At 43.5% G+C, this 15192-nt stretch overlaps 4 protein-coding genes across 4 annotated transcripts; 1 reads left to right on the forward strand and 3 right to left on the reverse strand.

The window, feature by feature from the left end:
- Positions 1-401: 401 nt before the first annotated feature.
- EAF02_009993 (uncharacterized protein) lies at positions 402-874 on the reverse strand (the record flags this gene model as incomplete). The annotated part of the gene is made up of 2 exons (XM_038906041.1): positions 402-833; positions 857-874. 2 exons carry the CDS (start codon positions 872-874, stop codon positions 402-404), a joined length of 450 nt encoding a protein of 149 aa, XP_038754153.1.
- Positions 875-4692: 3818 nt separating this feature from the next.
- Positions 4693-8718, reverse strand: EAF02_009994 (uncharacterized protein). Its single transcript, XM_038906042.1, has 4 exons — positions 8176-8718; positions 6393-8067; positions 5764-6335; positions 4693-5702 (listed from the first exon to the last, which is right to left on the reverse strand). The coding sequence occupies exons 1-4, from the start codon at positions 8520-8522 to the stop codon at positions 5147-5149; spliced, it is 3150 nt and encodes a 1049-aa protein (XP_038754154.1). The 5' UTR covers positions 8523-8718; the 3' UTR covers positions 4693-5146.
- A 493-nt stretch (positions 8719-9211) lies between these two features.
- Positions 9212-10237, forward strand: EAF02_009995 (uncharacterized protein; the record flags this gene model as incomplete). The annotated part of the gene is made up of 2 exons (XM_038906043.1): positions 9212-9360; positions 9493-10237. The coding sequence occupies 2 exons, from the start codon at positions 9212-9214 to the stop codon at positions 10235-10237; spliced, it is 894 nt and encodes a 297-aa protein (XP_038754155.1).
- Positions 10238-11290: 1053 nt separating this feature from the next.
- Positions 11291-12454, reverse strand: EAF02_009996 (uncharacterized protein; the record flags this gene model as incomplete). The annotated part of the gene is made up of 1 exon (XM_038906044.1): positions 11291-12454. One exon carries the CDS (start codon positions 12452-12454, stop codon positions 11291-11293), a length of 1164 nt encoding a protein of 387 aa, XP_038754156.1.
- Between the last annotated feature and the right edge of the window lie 2738 nt (positions 12455-15192).

Genomic DNA, 15192 nt, shown 5'->3' on the forward strand with positions numbered 1-15192 from the left:
AAGCGCCTTTTGCTACCCATTCATTAGCCAATAGTTCGTACAGCCAGCCCCAAATCAACATAGATTTATTTCATTCTATTATTATTGTTATTGTTGTGACTATTTTAATTATTATCATTTTTGAAATCTTTTTACCTTGTAGTCTACCGTACAAGCTCCAATACAAAAAAAGATAATTCAATCTCCACAATTTGAAATTTCCTCACGGATTTGGTGCCTGGTTTATCCCATCTTGAACTTAGCAGGCAGATTGAGACCCGCTGGTTCGCGGACGCTTGAATGGGAGCTGGGTGATTAAGGCAGGTACCAAATTACTTACTGTATGTGTGGATAACTTAATACCAGAGGACCTGGCCATTTGCAGGAACAGTTGTGAATTTTGGCAGGTAAAAGTTACGATATCACCCGGGAAACAAGAGGGATGCTACGATAACCAGGGGAGGGCCTGGATAGACAGGGGATTCTCCCTGCTGGGCTAGTGACATGGAGGAATCCATCGTGATTGTAGCCAAAGGTGTATCCATAGCGTGCCTTGAAAATTGGAGCGATTGTACGGAAATACAACTTACAAGCGTGAAGGAGGGAAAGGAATGGTCCACAGCGGAGATGGGTGCGTTTTTTGGATAGGTGGTTTGCTCGTTTTGCCTTCTTTGCGACTGCTGGTAGAGAAGCTCGAGGTTAATGCGCGTAGCTATGGTGGGGCAGTGATTGTTTGCTTCCGTGCGACTGTTTGGGGAAAAGAGCTTGTGAGGGTCTCTTCTAATTTCATTGTTGTAGTTGGTGTTCATCGCGATGATGTCTTCCTCTTCCTCTGCCTGTGATGGGTGGAAGATCTTCGGAGAATTTTTGTAAACACGATACCAATGCGCAACATGCTGAATTATGCCTGAACGGGTTTACGTGCTTGCCCAATGCTACGACAGCGACAGCGACAGAGAGTGCGAATGCGAGTGCGAGCGGTGAACGGTTACAATGGCACGGTAACAATCTGTTTCTGCCATTGCCACACGTTTCCGGTCCCCATAGTCATCCACCGCTCCTGAATTCGAATTTCGAACTCCATCGAAGAACGTGCTCCACCGCACCAATGAATGCAATCGGCCCGCGCCCGCTCTTCTCATGCTCCACGCCGAGGAACTTGAGAGATTTTCCTGTTGATGTTCCGTCCACATCTCGATTCCCCATCCGCATTTTGTATTTCCTCGGTCGGGGTCTCCACTCACCACTCCGTACTAGAATTTAATCTGGAAGAAGTTGGAAGTGTGGAGGATGGAGAATGGAGGAATCTGGGCACGGGGAAACTTTCGTGGCAGCGTTGAACGGTTGATAGAATGCGTGGAGCCCGAATCTAACCGCAAGCTGTGGCATTATTGAGAGACAATATCCGCTATTCTCCCAATGGGCGGATCTCAATACCGATGCGGGATAAGTATAAGGTTAATATGTCTTACTTTGATGCTATCGATATTGATAGGGACGGTGAGTATCGATATGCGATGGATAGGGGAAATTAGATGACGATGCATTCGTTGTCGATTGTGAGAGAACAAGGGGAAGGAGGTTGGGGAATTGTCTTGGCATTTTGGGGGCCATTTCCCGCAGTATATGTCGTGGCATCAAAGGCTCACCGTCTCGCGATATGTGCATGGACATGAAAAATTACTCCTTTTCAATTATGCTACGTCGGTTATGAAAATGGATTAATGAATGAACAAGTCATCACAAATGTACAGGCAATTAATGGAAACGACCGAAGTTCACAATTGCCAAGTCAAGGGTCAACCCTTGGAGATAGGGAAAAAGTCTTAACGCTCATGAAATGACAATTCAGGGGCGGATAAACCTGAGTATGGAAGATTCTGCTTTGGTGAATTTGCGAGAGCCGATTCGCATGAAGGGGTGAACGATTGAGCGCTCGGCCGCCAAGGACGCAATCATTCAATGCTACCAAGACCCCAAAACTCTTGGAGAAAGCGATCAAGAATGATAGATTGAGGTTCCGGGCAACGATTTTCTCATCGCTGTATCACATCAAAGGTACCCTGCGAATTACCGTGTGGTAAAGCCACTTGGCGGTACGTTGATTAGATGGGAAAATGTGTATCCAATATCGAGAAATGTCGCCTTTCGGATTCTTGGCTTCAAGAAGCCGTTTAGTTGTTGAGTCAATAAACGACTTTGGCTTTGTATTGTACTTGGCAAGCGACTTCATAGATGAAGTGCAGAACATGCAGCGTAAGCTTCATATTTTTTCAGCTGGCTTGAAGTGTGTGACCCAAGGTATTACGACTTATTAATTCCACGATCTAGAATTCATCATATTATGTCTCGTTGAGAATCTGCCTGGGCTTGTGTTTATCGCTGTTTACACTGGCCAAGGCTTGGTATTCGATCACGAGTATGTAGGACTAAAAAATTGGAGCAAATGTTACACTGGGAATTAAGCCGGAAGAATATTCGCAAGCCTTGAATGAAAGCTGAACAGTGGTTGGGAGAATGCTTCAGGAAACTTTCCATTGCATTGATTCCTTCGAGCTTTACGGATACCGTAACAATGTCAGTTTGAAACAAATGAAGCAGTGGGCGGGAAGGTAATGACACAGTCTTTGAGAGGAGTGTGGTCGCTGTACTCTGATTTTTCTCTCAGCTCCGAAGAGGATATTGCAAGTGTGATGTTTTCGGCCAGGGTTAAGTTTTCATACCTGCAGATAATTTGATAATGTTCTTTTCTATTGTGGACAATGACCATAAACGGTCCGGGTGGATAGGACAATCGATCATCAATGTTCTGATTCAAGATATGGGATTTTATAGCTTATATGCCAGGCCTCATTTTCAGCCATGGTGCTCGTCTCTTAAAGCATTTTCTATCAAGCTAGAGAGAAAGTTTAGTGCTTTGTCGGCTCGTGGGAAGTGAATGCATTCGATGCCATGAGATTCTTACGAAACATCATCCCTGGATGGGTCAAATGGAAGAATTCTCAACACGCTACACTCTTTCATGAGATGAACCAAGTTCACTCTTCAATAGCTTCTCAATGTAAATATCAGGAGAATGTTATCCGGTGTGCATTGATTCCCTCCTAGAATCAAGTACTCGGCATCCGCGTTCTGAGAGAAACATTCCCCTTCGAGCTTTATACGAAAATTGAGCGACATCGTAATGCGATGTAACGAAACGTGTAAAACGAATGGGAAAGCTTCCAGAAACATACCAATATCATTTAGTCGTCATCAGAGAATACAAATACATGCTCTAGCTTCATTGACGCATATTCTCATAGATTCAAATGGTTCCATTTTCTCATCTCTACGAATATTAATGACAACTCACGAAGACCGATGTACGCTCTGGGAATGTAGCACATTCTTGGGATGAATAATGTCAGCGCAGATATAAACAAGTTAATCGAATGATAATTAGCATGAGAAGTACTCTGGCATATGAACAACACGAACTTTTACACTATCTCTGAATCTTCCCGCCCAATCAAATCATACCTAACGTCCTTCGACTTCTGTGCTTTCACTCCCGTCCATTCTGCTACACGATATGCAGCGCGAGTGATACTTTTGTATTGTTCCTGGTCAAGTCCCATTCTTCTCAAACCGTTCAACTGGTTCGCCATCGGTAGCTTCATTACCGGCTATTGACAAGCAACAACTATGTGAGTAAGCATCTCCATTTCTAAACCACTCAATACATCATCATCGGAATATATAATTCCAGAAGCAACACCTCGAGTCAGCCACCACCAATCCTCATCTCAGTCAGCCACCATACGCAAAGTACCCTCACTGGAACATACTCCTGCAGGAACGAATCGCCATTCTCACGTACAAGAGAATCCATAGAACGGAATTCCCTATCACCGATTAGCTAAAGCTACTAATGGCCAAACTCAATATGAATAGCTACTCCGGCAACTTACCTCCATGCCTCCCGATTGCGTCATTACATCAAGACTAACACCGCAGAAGCCACCTCGAGAAATTAGAATCCAATCCCAATTTCGACACAGTGCTATAAGCCTAATTCACGGAAACGACAGTGCACAATTCGAGTGTCAGTTTGGCAAAGAGAATTCGTGATATACTCACTCGTAGAGAACTGCTATATTATTGGGATGCTCCAAAATCATCAAGACCAAAAGGCGTAAAGGGGATTCGATGTAGCGCTACGAAGCAGAAAAGGACATGTAGATGAAAGGAGCGTATGTGTTTGTTTACCTTTGATATCAAGATACCAGGAGTCCAATGGAAAAGCAAACGAAGGTTGGCTTGAATAGTAGCAAAGAAATCATTGAGAGGAGCCCTGACCGATGCTATGGGTACCGTGCTGTAGAGTCTATGTCCTTACGGGGATCAAGAATGTAAGCTCGCTTTTGTTGAAGACGATGCAAAGTCAAGTGAGAAAATACCGTTCTGTTGAGAAACCCCCGGGGGAAGGGGAAATGTATGGAAACGACTATTGGGTTTCCTTCTCACAATATGAGTGACTTTTTACTCCTCGGATTTGGAGTAGAAACGCTCGGTACGACGCCCCAAGCAAGTGTTGAGCAACTACAAATGATTTGGTATTCAGTTGGTTGGTCACTCAAACCCTTACATCTCCATCCAGACACACACCAAACAATTCACCCCAAAAACAAAACAATCAAACCCAAAAACAAAACAAACATTGGAATCAAGCATTCATTACCAACCACCTTACTAATATATCCTATGCTATTCTATGCTATCTTATTTCCATGCATACATGTAGTAAACCATCCATCAGACCATCCATCAAGCTATCCATCTACAACATATGATATTTGTTTGTACCCAGCCCATCCATCCATCATAAGTATTTACTTTTATTTTTAGCTCAAGAATTCCCCGTCATCATCGTTCAAGTCATGATTTCGTGATGCAGATCACTCGCATTCATTCCTCCAAATTGGAGCGAATACATTGCGGTGTCTGGATCCATTTGATGCCATATCATACCATGTAATAAAATCCTGTTTGCGCACCAGCCAGACAGGCAAATTATACATCGATTTACCTCAACATATCATCGTAGCATCATACGAATCTCCAGTTACCCAAAAAACCATCTATCCATCACAATGTTATCTCACACATTACCTCGACTCATCAATCAAGCTCCCTGAGCCAATTCTTGCAACTTAACCTTCTCCTCATCCGATAATGCCTCATAAAACTCATTAAACCCTCCTACATTTTCTCTTCCAGCCTTAACAAAGAATTCGGTCAAGTAAGCTTGCGTCTCATCATCTCTGTTTCTTCCGAAACCCCCTCTTCCCTCCCCAAATGCCATAAGATCTGCCTTTGTACTTGACAAACCTAGATCAAGTACACTTGGAAGATCTTCCCATGAGTCATCATCTCCATCTTCATCCGCGAATTCCGCTGCTGCTGCCGCCGTTGCTGCATTTTGAAGTCCTGATGCTGAAATAAGTTCTTCAATGAGGACTTTGATGATTTTCAACGATGCAGGAATGATTGTGTATTGATCGGGGTCTGATTGTCGTGTTAGTTGTGGTGGGGGCGTGAAGTATGATCCGTCCTTACTGAGTTTGGCTTTGGATCGAGTCATGATCCGATTACTGGTTGGAATGATTAAATCACCCTTAACCATGGTTTGACCAACACGTGGATCATTGAGACTGAAAATTTTAGAGAGTGCGATGACACTATTTATGATTAGCCTTCGGACGATTGAATTTACGAGTAGGATTGGAAAGAGAAACTTACTTTTGTCTAATCTCATCATATCCTGCAAACATAACTGAGTGCTCCAACCATTTGCTCAAAACGACTTGTAAACCACTTTGACCATTGATTTCAATTTGGTTCAAGAATTCAACAACATCATGTGCTCCAACCAAAGATAAGCGAGCAAAAACCAAAATCAAAGATTGGATGAAAGGAGCAGCTTCTGCTGTAGCAAGACGTGTAGCAACAGCTCTCAAGAGTTGTGGTAAATATGGACCAAGACGTTCTTGACCAGCTTTCTCAACAAGTTCAGCTGCAAGACCTCCAACTTCTGATGCTGCATTATCTTCCACTTCAGGACCAAGTAATCTATCAATAATGATTAGACAAACTTCCAAACCTGATTTATTGCTTTCATCATGCCAAGCAAAGACTTGCTGATGATCATGCATAAGCATATACTTGATTGCCTCGGCACCTGGTCGTAAAATACCACCTTCAGTTGTGGTCATCAAAAGTCGATTCAACTTAGGTAATACGGCAGCAACATATCCAGCTGGAAGTGGTTCCGATCCATTCTCGGTAAGAATAGTAAGTAAGTCTGCGGCAAGCTAGATGAGAATATCAGTATTGAGCATCAAATTATTGAGAGCACCAGATAAATTTACCTCTACCAAAGGATCATCATCAGTTATAGATCCCACATCGAATGCACCGATCAATGAAGGCAATACTTTAGTACATAAAGCTGGGTAGCCCGGTCCACCAGTGAATGACTCAACAACTTCTTCAAATGATTCAGTGACCAACATAGTCAATTGAAAGTTCGAGGCACCATGTTTTGCAAGAACAAACAATAAATCTAAAGCTCCACCTTCATCTGCAAGTGTTATTCTTGTATCCATTTGAATTGCAGATCTCAAAGATTCCACCAACGTAACAAGAAGATCATCTGCAGATTCGAGTTCTGTAAGATCCTTTGAGTGAAGGAATTCGGATATGGAAGCAATAATCGGAAGTTGTCGATCAGCAGGTACGTTGTGAGCTAGAATGTATCCTTGAATAGATTTTATACAAGAAACCTTGACAACTTCAGCCTCATCCAAGTTGACACCTCTGACTGTACGATCAAGTAATCCAAGAGAAACCTGGGGTAGACTTTGTGCAAGATTACCAGCTACCAAATATCCTCTGGCACGCAATAATGGCTCTTCTTCTCTGTTGATGGAATAGTCGATGAAAGGCAAGAAAGCTTGGGAAACCTCAGGGCGGATCTCCTTGTCACAATCCAAGAAATCGTTTGTGAGTTGAGTGAGAAGGAATAAAACTGCCTCTCTCATTCTCCATGAAGCGGCGTCCGAGGAAAAGATCATTTGGGTATAGGCCAATAAACCTTCCAAAGCACCATGAGACAACCACTCACCAAGTTTGATGAGGAGGTCTCCACAAGACATTCTGAGAGTGTATTGCGTGGTAACTGATGATTCCTCTGCCAAGAATAAATTGACATCAATATCCCATAATTCTTCCTCTTCCTTGAGAATTTGTGCATAATTTACAGCAAGCTTCATAACGTCAACAACCCAAGGAGTCATAGCTGCACCAGCATTTGCTTGTAATTGAGTTTCGAGTTCTTTTTGTACCGGTGGAGCTTTCAAGCATGATTGTAAAAAGTCGAGCTCTTCCAATACCAAAAAATCCAAAGTGTATGGCAAATTATCCGCATCCTCCATGCGACCTGGCATATCATTATCGACATACATCTCTTGAAATATAGGTTGTGCCATTGACAGTTCCGCCCAGGTAGCGCTGAATAAAACTGGACTTTGTGGAAGTAATAATGTTGGGAAAACCGATTTAATCTTCATCAAGGTCTTAACAACTTGTAACTTTAATGCAATAACTCCACGCCATTGTTGATCGACTGGTCCATCCTCTTCAGATTCTTTTGGTGGTGGAGGTAAAGGTTGCTTCATAATAGCCACAAGGAATGGTGTCCAGTCCTTTAGGACCTCCTCTGCAAATGCTTTAACTTCCGCTCCATGTTCGTCCTTGACCATTTCCATAATATCGAAAGTTCCTCGGAAAACAGATACTGATAGTGCGCGTAATTTTCCTAGACGTGCTTCATTGACTGCTACACCATAGACAGTATTGACAATATCTCGTGCGACGGAGAAGAATTGATCTTCACTCAAACTCTCCTCGACAACATCTGCTAATACTTTCAATGATCCATGTAGTTGTAAATCTGTGCCGGTTTGAATGATGTGTAGGATAGTTGGGAGGAGATCTGGCCATTGATCTGGATAATCGACATTTGCAATTTTGCTAACTACCATACTGTTCATTCAATTGCAGATTAGCATATGCGCTTTTCATGAGATCAAAATGCCCCTCCATCAGCATATCCAAGACCAAGAACTTGTCAGGAACAGAAATTCCACAAACCTAGCAGCACCCTTAATCTTCCTTGAATCTACATCACTTGTAGCAATTCCCAACATTCGTGCTCTAATCTCTGCCTTTGCGCCCTCCTCAATCTGAATGGTAGGATTGCCATTATCATCATGACCAGTCCAATTCTTACTCGTAAAGTTCTTCAAGTTTAATAAAGCAGCTTGTCGAAGTTCTGAAGGGACGGTTGAATGAGAAGCAATTGATGCAAGCGCAGAAGGAAAAGCTGGATCGTTTTGAGCAGATTTAAGAAAGATTTCTGCTTGTCTGCGGGGTCCATCTGCAGATGATTGTGTATCTGCGAGTATTTGAAGGAGTTGTGTCTCGTGCTGTGAAGCCATATTTGATTCTTCAAATTAAGAAATCGAATGTAGAAATGAAATGAAATAGAAGAAATAAAGGAAGAGGTATCTCAAAGGATTGAGTGATACCTTTTTGAGGGGGGTTGTAGATAATGGGGTGGGAGTGAATAAATTTGTGAGAGAAGTGTTGGAATTAATTCGTAATCGGTATCACGGTAAAGTTGATCGTCGTGGTTGAAATTCGCGTTTGGCAAATTGATATGATTTGACCTCATCATTCACCAATCATTGGTCTAGATTTTAGAGTTTGGTGGTGGGCAGGTTTGTAGGATGGTAGGTTGGTAGGTTGGGTTGGTAGGTCGGTAGATCTTATCGATTAGATTCTCGAGCTTTCCTCGAAAATATTATTACTACGAAGTATGAAACTTTATCAATGATTGACATCATATGTTGAGATGTGTACCGTAGGTAGGTAGGTAGTCGGTATGCATTGGGAAACAGTGAATTTCCATAATGATATCAGATGACAAGACATGTATGTCATGATGAAGTAACGACAACTACCACCATATACCTACTGTCCAAGTCCCAAATCAAGCAAGCAAATCAGTGAAGATTCCATATCAACCACTAGGCATTCTCTACCAAGTCACCCCTCAATCATCAAGCTCTTCAACTCTTCCAAAAGCAAGTCACACACAACTCGATAATCACCCTTTCCATCCATAATGCCGGCCCGCCCTCCACCCCTCAGTACCCCTCACTCACTACACACGCATCTCCTCTCCTTCCTCACTCTTTCAATCCATACAATCTTACACGCGCGCGGTCTCTATCCTGAAAATACCTTTCTCCTAACGCGCGCATTTAATTTCCCGTAAGTTTACTGGTTCTCTTCTTCTCAGTCCCATTTCCTATCAATCTTGAGCTTTACCTCTATGCCAGATTGCCAATCTCTCCTCTTCACTGTCTATCTCCCTCCCTAAACTCCCAATTAACCATTTCCCAGTGTCCCTCAAAACCGCCACCCAGAACTTTGCGCCTACATAAACTCCTGCGTCAGCGCCATAACCCCTCACCTACAAGCTGGAACCATCAATACCGTCTCCATAGTAATCTACTCCGATTCTCCCGCAGTCGCACCCTCGTCCTCTCCCGCCAATATCTCGTCCTCTCCTCCCACAAAACCTTACCCATCTTCTTCCCCCTCAGTCCAAGTACTCGAACGCTACATCTTTAATCTCTCTTCTTTCCCCTCTATTCCCTTCAACGAACGCTTTACATTCCTCGAAGGACGCGCTCCTGCAGATATAAATGCCATTCGCAATATTGATGTTGAAGAAGAATTACGTGCTTGTTTAAGAAAACTAGCCTATAGTGCGAGTAAATTGGAGGACTTGAAGAATCCAGAGGAGTGTACCTGGGGAGTTGTTATGGAGATGAAAGAAAACGAGGGAGAGGGGAATGCGCCAATTGGACATCCACAGCGATGGGAACCGGCAGTAGCGGAATTGCAAATCCCAACTGAAGGCGCGACAGATATAAAAGGAAAGGGAAAAGCCAGAGATGATGAGTCGAAAACTAGGAAAGAGAGTAGAGTTGGCAAGGCAAGAGGAGGTATAAAGAGTACAGCTATCAGGGCGGTGGAAGTAGGAGATTTCATCATGGAAGCTTGGATTGAAGAAGGAAAAGCCAAGTTTGAGAGTCGAGAATCGCGCTCCCGAGAAGAGGGTCAGCAACATGAGTATTCATGAATGATGAGCCATCATTAGCACCCAGATGAACAAAAGAAAAGGGCGTCTACACCAACAAAACTAGTACTCGCAGAGCAGGAAATCAACCGTAAGATACATGCGTCGTGCAGCCGGCAAACTCGGGTCTCAAATCGTAGAAGTCTACCTACCTACCTATCTATCTACCTACCTACTACAATCCTCGACTCAATTGATTGTGCTTGATCATGGATATGGATACGCAATCCCTCAACACAGTCGGAGTACTCTACTTCATTCCTGTCTCAAACTCCCAAAACTCGAAATCTAAACTGAGAATCTGAAGGGAAGGGAAGGGAAGGGAAGGGAAGGGAAGGGGATTGAAGAACTGCAAGTGAGTATACCTACATAACTACCTGGGCAGGTAATCATACATACCTAGGTATTTGAAGTAAGTAATTAAGACTCTAACTATGCGTAAAGATTTAAAGATATTCATCCATCCATCCATCCATCCATCCATCCACCCATCCATCCATCCACCCATACAAACCCAAACCAAACTCAACCATTCACCACCCAATCAAACCAAGATCCCATCTAAATCTTTTCTCCCAGCTGGCAAAACTCACAACACAAAACTCACAAAGACAGATTCTTGGTATCTTGGAGATCTTGGAGATCTTTATGATATGATATGGTACGATATGATACGATATGATATGATACAATACGATATGAAATGATATAATACGATACGATACGATACGATACGATACTAGATATATACATATATCTCTCTAGCGAGTCAAAATGTTACCGCTTCATCTTCTTCCTGTGAGGTGAAATGGGATGAGATATGTGGTATGCTATGCTTACTGTTTACTGCTCGCTGCTATATGCAATGTAGTGTAGTGTAGTGTAGTAGTGTAGTGTATTGTAATGTGATGTAATGCAATGTAAAAGAGATCCGCTGCCGCCCATGTTAAGAAAAAGATGATGACGACGATGATGATAGATTTTTATCCCATCTTTCTTTACCACAATTCCTCCCTCAAACCCAACCCAAACCCAAACCCAAACCAAAACCAAAATCTAACACCACCCATATTTTTCATTTCCCCACCACTCCACCTCCTCCACGGTCCCCTCTCCCTCACCATACCACATCAAACTGGCCACACTCTCCTCCTCCCTCTCCACCTTCCGATGGATACCCTTCTCGCCCAACTCGGACCGATTCAACAAGTCCTCCACCAACTCTGTCGGATTCCAAAACTGCACCTCATTCATCTTCCACTCGCTCGCTTCCCTCTGCGCCTCGCGCAACACCGCCTCTAATTTCTCCGCGTTCTCCGCACTATTCGATTCATCCTCCAGCACCAAGCGCAAGATGTGCAGACAATTTCCCGAGGAGGGGGAATCGACGGGGCCGTAGTAGCCGCGGGTCCAATAGGCCCAGACGCGGGAGCCGGGGGATGTTCCGGCGAGCGCGCCTTTGATTTCGGGGGCGCGCCCGAAGATGGAGACGGACATGACGTTTTCGCGGAGGTGGTGCCATTGGATGGTGGGGTGGTCGGGGAGGAGCGCGATGTGGGTTTTGTGGTCGTTTGCGCGGGAGAGGACGCGGCGGATGTAGGTGGTGTCGAGGTCGCAGAGGGGAGGGAGGTCTTCTTCTTTGAGGAGGGTGGTGGGATGGGAGGAGGGGGAGGGGGTGGAATGTGCGGGGTTGGGTAGAGGGGGGAGGGAAATGTGCGAAGAGGGGAAGGGATGCCAGCCGTGATTTGCGTAGAATTTCTTGCCTATGTCGGAGAAGAGGATGGAGGCGGGGGTTTTTTGACGTCCGGGGATGTTGGGGTCGAGTTGCCATGTTTTGAGGATATTGCCCAGGTCTGTCATCATTCGAGAAGCATATTTACGGCCTCGATTTTTGGGAGGACAAAAAACAGATCCAATTGAATGAATGATAACTTCTTCGACTTTTCCTTCTTTGGATAGAAAAGCTTTTTTACGGAGGGATTCGCAGGAGGCATAGATTTCCCGGTTGTTTGGAGGGGCGGATTTATCGACTAGACACCAGTAGGTTATTCCATCTTCTGAGGTCAAGGGAACGCTGGCGAGATATTGTTCCCGATGAAGATAGTCTGATTTGGAAAGTGCTTTGCCCCATTCTTCATAGTTGAGATTCCACGTTGCTAGCTTTTCTTCTGGGGTTGGGTGAGCCAGATGAAGATCTGGGGAATTGTAATCTGGAAACATGTTTGAATGGTAGGAAAGCAGAAAGTAGATTGAATGAAAGATATCTTCCTACAAATATTTATGAATCGAAACTTCTTTGTGAGATTTGGCACTCTAATAAAGTTATTCTGTTCCCTCTGTTGTGGGGAATTGAACTCTGATAAGAAGGTAGATATGTGGTAAATCCTAACAAAAGAAAAGTAGATAGATGATAGCATGCATTTCCTGTGGGGAAAGGGTCCTCTTTGAAGGAAGGGATGCAATATCTACCTTCTAAATACGTCTTTTAGGTCAACCCATCAGACTAACTAAAGACCAAACAATGATTTAGGAGTGAAGGATTAGCAATTGGTGAATACTTCCACATCAAATGATCATAATCTCCGCATGAAGCTGAGTTAATCTTAGTCAAAGCTCTTGCCTTTCAAGGTATTGATGACTGGGTACCGGTATGCTCAACCATTGACAAGTTCGTATCGAGGAAGTTGATGATTTGATGGTTGGTGGTTTGAGACTTTGAGGACGAAGAACGGTGAGATCCGGGGCCGATAATAACCGGATTTATGGAGGCCTGGGCTGAGATATACTTTCCGCTATGTTGATCACGGGATTTTTGGAAACGAGAGAAGCTTCATGATCTTCTTGAATGTTTCTTCACTTGTTGAGTGAGAGAGGATGTTTACCTAGGGAGGTGTATGAGGACATACTTATGACCATAGATGTTGAATCGAATTGAAGTTGTGCATGTATGTAATTCCATATATAACAATCAATTGGAGAGAGCATTGATTAAATGAAATTGCCCAGGCTAAACGTACGGTTAATCTCGGGGAATCGAGAGTGATAACGATAAGAAATATATCATCATGTGAAAGTCTGGAGAGAAGATGATGTTTTTTGTAAAAGCATTAGGTAACGAAGGGATCAGAGGATCAGAGGATCAGAGGGGTCAGAGGGGTCAAAGTGGTCAGATTCTATAACGTTAGTGATAATATGGGGTGCATTAACTTACTTGGTATCTACATAGTAGGATGTTTGATCAAAGACTTCAAGTAACGATAGTCGGCAGTGACATCGTTGGGAGTCGAGGAGAGAATATCTACTCTGTGGTAAGATTTCAATGTTTCACTCCTGATACATTCGATTGCAGTAACTTACCTCGTCCCGCTTGAGTCTACCTGATGAAATGCCTGGAGAATGCCTTGTATAGAGAGAGGTATGTATAGGTATATATAGATGTATATACCTAGATATCAATATTAGAAAACATCATCGGCAATGGGGAAGAGGGGAAAAGAGAGAGAAAGAGAGAAGTGATGGATTAAATTCATATCCATATTCATTCTCATCTTGCCAAACCCGAAATGTCTCTTTCTCTCCCTCTCTCCCCTCCTCTCCTCTCTCTTTCTACAATCACTTCCACATCCCTGATGAATCCAAAATGAAATGATTCAAAATCCACCGTACCATCGATCGACCAAAGTATTTCTGATATTCGGATTGGTTCCTGATTCCTCAGACCTGAGCTGTGAGTTGAGGATCTAAATATATGTAAAGAGTACCAAATTACACCGTCTGATAGAAAGTATAGAACGTACAGCGAGTGCGACGCACAGAACGTGTTGAATGTTTTCACTGGACCGATGCAATACGATTGTGGCATCCTGAATATGCTGTGTTTGGATACTCCCATACCCATGAATGAGAGATGCTAAGAAGAATTTCCCGATCAACGATACTGTACATGATCGGATGTCGTATTGGGGTGAAGGTCTGTTGTGTCTTTTGGGAAGAATCAATTACTTTATTGACTACATGAGAAACCTCTTTCCAGAATGATTCCATTGGCAATGTGCGTGGGTGGGAATTGCGTGAAGGATGTGATGAGAGATAGGTAAGAGAATAGGGGTGTTTCGACATAGGTATCTATTTATTCTATTCACAATGCTTCCATAGAGTGAAGTAGGAAAGTGATGTGACGATGTCAAAGCTAGACCTTGATTTTGATTCTTTCTATTGAACGTGATCAAGTAGTGGTAATCATTATCGAGTAGAAATGATGGGAAACTCATTGTACGTACTAGGTACCGAGTATCTATCTACTATACCCTTCCATCTAATAAAGGCCCTTCTAGAAGATTTCCGTTTGTGTATCTATTCACACTTCACCCCTTCCCTCTTCACCTCCACCCTTCCCCTTCAGCCTTCACCCTCCACACTCTTCCACCACCATACATTTATCGAGTGATGCATCACTTTCCCAATGTGGGGCTTTTTCTACTTCTCTCCCCTCGTCCACGTCCACCCAAATCCAGATCAGCGACCCTTGGTCTCATAGAAAAAGTCTGTGCGTCATTTGACAGGACAAGGTAGGAGGAGCTCTGACCTTTCCACAAACAGCTGGTAGCTAGGTAGTGGTAGCTCGTAGTAGCTAGGCTAGTCCATCGCAATATCGTACCTCTCGTGCCCATCGACTCTCGAGCTACCCTAGTCAGAGATGGAAAAAAAGTGGAGCAGATTATCATGTGCAACCTATGATCGTGCATCATTTCTCAATATGCATGCTAGGTAGAGACCGCTACCTAGCATGTAAATTAAAAATACCGGTAATCATGATGATCCATTTACCTTAGCTTCCTTTTCCCAACTCTACCTTCCATTTTCACTCATTTCTGCCTTCACTTCACTTCACCTCGTCACTCTTCACTCTCTACCTACCTACCACTTACTCGGCAGGTATGATTAATCAATTGTCATCT

Source organism: Botrytis sinoallii (genome assembly GCF_014898435.1).
Source record: "Botrytis sinoallii strain Bc 23 chromosome Unknown BSIN_023, whole genome shotgun sequence".
NCBI lineage: Eukaryota > Fungi > Ascomycota > Leotiomycetes > Helotiales > Sclerotiniaceae > Botrytis > Botrytis sinoallii.

Coding starts and splice junctions, on each gene's coding strand:
- EAF02_009994 (XM_038906042.1), bottom strand. CDS start 8,522: ATGGCTTCACAGCACGAGACACAACTCCTTCAAATACTCGCAGATACA. Junction 8,068..8,175: donor AAGATTAAGGGTGCTGCTAG/GTTTGTGGAATT, acceptor TTGAATGAACAG/TATGGTAGTTAGCAAAATTG. Junction 6,336..6,392: donor ATGATGATCCTTTGGTAGAG/GTAAATTTATCT, acceptor ATTCTCATCTAG/CTTGCCGCAGACTTACTTAC.